At 48.2% G+C, this 3,001-nt stretch overlaps 1 protein-coding gene across 2 annotated transcripts in view; it reads left to right on the forward strand.

Annotated features, from left to right (window-relative positions):
* The first annotated feature begins 907 nt into the window (after window positions 1–907).
* Window positions 908–3,001, forward strand: part of PPP1R14B (protein phosphatase 1 regulatory inhibitor subunit 14B) — an 11,018-nt gene continuing 8,924 nt past the window's right edge. Inside the window, exon 1 of one of the 2 annotated variants that reach the window (XM_042439174.1) lies at window positions 908–1,253. In XM_042439174.1, the coding sequence (XP_042295108.1) occupies window positions 924–1,253 (330 nt within the window). In that variant the 5' untranslated portion in view covers window positions 908–923. Of the gene's footprint in view, window positions 2,380–3,001 lie in introns of both variants that reach the window. The other variant, XM_042439175.1, reaches the window with a different exon arrangement.

Raw genomic sequence — 3,001 nt, forward strand, 5'->3', positions numbered from 1 at the left:
TCTGGGAGTTGGAGTTTGTTGTGGGGCCCAGAGCGGAGCTACATTCGTGCTTCTTTGCACTGATTTTTGCATGCATCAATTCATACATACACACCTATAGATATCTTGCTACATTTGTGCTTCTTTGCATTGATTTTTGCTCTCATATATATAAACACACACACATATTGCTTGCTACGTGAACTAATTAATGTAAAAATCAACATAAAAAAGCACAACTGCAAGATATAGGCACAATACAAAAATCAAGGCAAAAAGAAGGGAAGAGGAAGTAGCATTAATGCAAAAAACAAACAAACAATGCCTCCCCTGAAAAGAAAAGAAAATATGAATGCAACATGAAGGCATAAAGGATGCAAAAGTCAATGCAAAAAAGGAAGGGAAGGAGGAGGAAGGAAGAAAGAAGAGAGAGAAGGAAGGAAGGAAGGAAGGAAGGAGAAAAAGAAAGAAAGAAACAAAGAGAAGCAAGGAAGGAGAAAGAGAGAGGGAAGGAAGGAAGGAAGGAAATATGGAGAGAAGGAAGGAAGGAGAAAGAAAGAGAGAGAGAAGGAAGGAAGTTAAGAGAAAGAAAGAGAGGGAGATAAGGAACGAAGGAAGGAAGGAAGGAAAGAAAGAAAGCAAGAAAGAAAAGAGAGAAAGAGAGAGAAGGAAGGGAGCAAGGAAGGAAGAAAAAAGAAAGAAAAAGAGAGAGAGAAGGAAGGAAGGAAATAAAGAGAGAGGGAGAGTGAGGAAGAAAAGAAGAAAGAAAGAGAAAGAAAATAAACAGAGAGAATGAAAGAAGGAAAATAAAAAAGAGAAAAAGAAGAGAGAGGACGAAGGAAGGAAGGAAATAAAGAGAAAAGGAGAGTGAGGAAGGAAGGAAGGAAGGAAGGGGCGTGAATGCAAGAGAGAGAGAGGCTTGAATGCAACAGTGAAAGCAGCTGATGGAAAGGCTGGAGTCTCCTCCTTCCCTTCTCTCTCTCTCTCTTCCTCCCTTCCTTCCTTTCTTTGCTCAGGGTCCCTCCCTTGCTTTCTGCCGGAGAAGAGAGGGATCCACCCACTTTGGAGAGCTGCTGCTGGGAGAGTCGATCCCTGGGAGGAGGAGGAGGAGAGCCATTGATTGCCAGCGCAGGCAGGGATCCTTCTTCTTGCCTTGCCGGGGATCCCTTCTTGCTGGGCGTGGTGGGATCATCGGAGTGGTTCGGAACCGGTGGGGGATCCAGCAGTGGAGGAGGGATCCAGCTCCGCCATTGGGCCCCAGGCAGAGCGGCTGGGTGAGTCCCCAAGCCAACCGGTTCGGATGCGGTTCTGATCCGGTTCTGATCCAGTTCTGGCACCCGGCTCCTCTGCTGAGCTTCCCCCTTTTGTCTGGCCAAGGGATCGCACGTGGCTCCGGAGGAAAGGGGCCCTGACTGGGAAAGACAAAAGCCCAGTCCTTCCCCCGTTGGGTTTCCTCCTCCCCCGGTTCGGTTCTGCATTCGGGTCCGGTTCGGTTCGGGACCAAGAAAGAAGAAGGAAGAAAAAGGACAAAGAGCCAAGGGTTTTCAACCTTTCAACCAGGATCCAAGGAAAAAAGGAGGACCGCCGCACAAAGTGGACTCAGGTTCGGTTCTTTTGGGTCTGGTCCGGTTCTTTGGAGTCTAAAAGAACAGAGTCGAGAAGAGAAAGAATTTGTCTACACTTTTATCCCTTCCTCCCGTTTGCATTTCTTGGGTTACTCCAGTTTGACTCCGGTTCTGGTCCGGTTCCTTGGGTCTGGTTCGGTTCGTTTGGGTCCGGTTCAGTTCTTTGGAGTCCAAAAGAACCGGGTGAAGAAAAGGAGGAGACTCCAAAGAGTTGATTCCCGGATTTTTCCCTTCTAGCTATTTGCTTTTTTTGAGTGACACTGGTTTGACTCTGGTTCTGATCCAATCTTGTTCTTTTGGATTCAGTTCTCCTTGTGGGTCCAAAAGAACCAGGTCAAGGAAAAGAAGAGGAGACTCCAAAGAGTTTATTCCCATTTTTTTCCTTCCATTTATTTGTTTTTCTTGAGTGACTCCGGTTTGACTCTGGTTCCGATCCGGTTCGGTCCTTGTGGGTCCAAAAGAACCAGGTCGAGGAGAAGAAGAAGAGGAGGAGGAGACTCCAGAGGAGTTGATTCCCTTTGTTTCCTTCCCCGCCTTTGCCTTTCTTGGGTGACTCCGGTTCTGACCCGGGATGGCGGTTCCGACAGGCCCCAGGGTCTACTTCCAGAGCCCCCCAGGATCGGAGTCCAGGGGCACAGAGGAAGAGGAGGAGGAGGAAGGTCCAGTCCGGCGCCAAGGACGGGTCACAGTCAAATATGACCGCAAGGAGCTCCGCAAGAGGCTCCACTTGGAGGAATGGATCCTGGCCCAGCTCACCCTCCTCTACGACTGCCAGGTTAGCATCACATCAATCGATGGATCCATTGATCCATCGACCCCACATCCTCTTCTGCCTAGTGTTCCTGGGCATCCATTTGGGACTTCCAGCCTGAGCAAGGGTTTCTATGGCCCTGATCTTCCTCTGAGGCTGAGAGAGTGTGGCTCTGGCCATGCATGTGAACCAACAAATGGCACTACTTGCCTATAGGGAAACCATACTTGCCCATAGGGAATCACTGGGGAAGACAATGTATACCCCTGTGATTCCCTATGGGCAAGTAGGGTTTCCCTATGGGCAACTATTCCCCTATGTTTCCCTATGGGCAAGTATGGTTTCACTATGGGCAAGTATTCCCCAGTGATTTTCTATGGGCAAATATTCTGCAGTGATTCTCTATGGGCAAGTATGGTTTCCCTATGGGCAATTATTCCCCTATGTTTCCCTATGGGCAAGTATGGTTTCACTATGGGCAAGTATTCCCCAGTGATTTTCTATGGGCAAATATTCTGCAGTGATTCTCTATGGGCAAGTATGGTTTCCCTATGGGCAATTATTCCCCTATGTTTCCCTATGGGCAAGTATGGTTTCTCTATGGGCAATTATTCCCCTATGTTTCCCTATGGGCAAGTATGGTTTC

This window comes from Sceloporus undulatus, chromosome 9 (genome assembly GCF_019175285.1).
Source record: "Sceloporus undulatus isolate JIND9_A2432 ecotype Alabama chromosome 9, SceUnd_v1.1, whole genome shotgun sequence".
Taxonomy (NCBI): Eukaryota; Metazoa; Chordata; class Lepidosauria; order Squamata; family Phrynosomatidae; genus Sceloporus; species Sceloporus undulatus.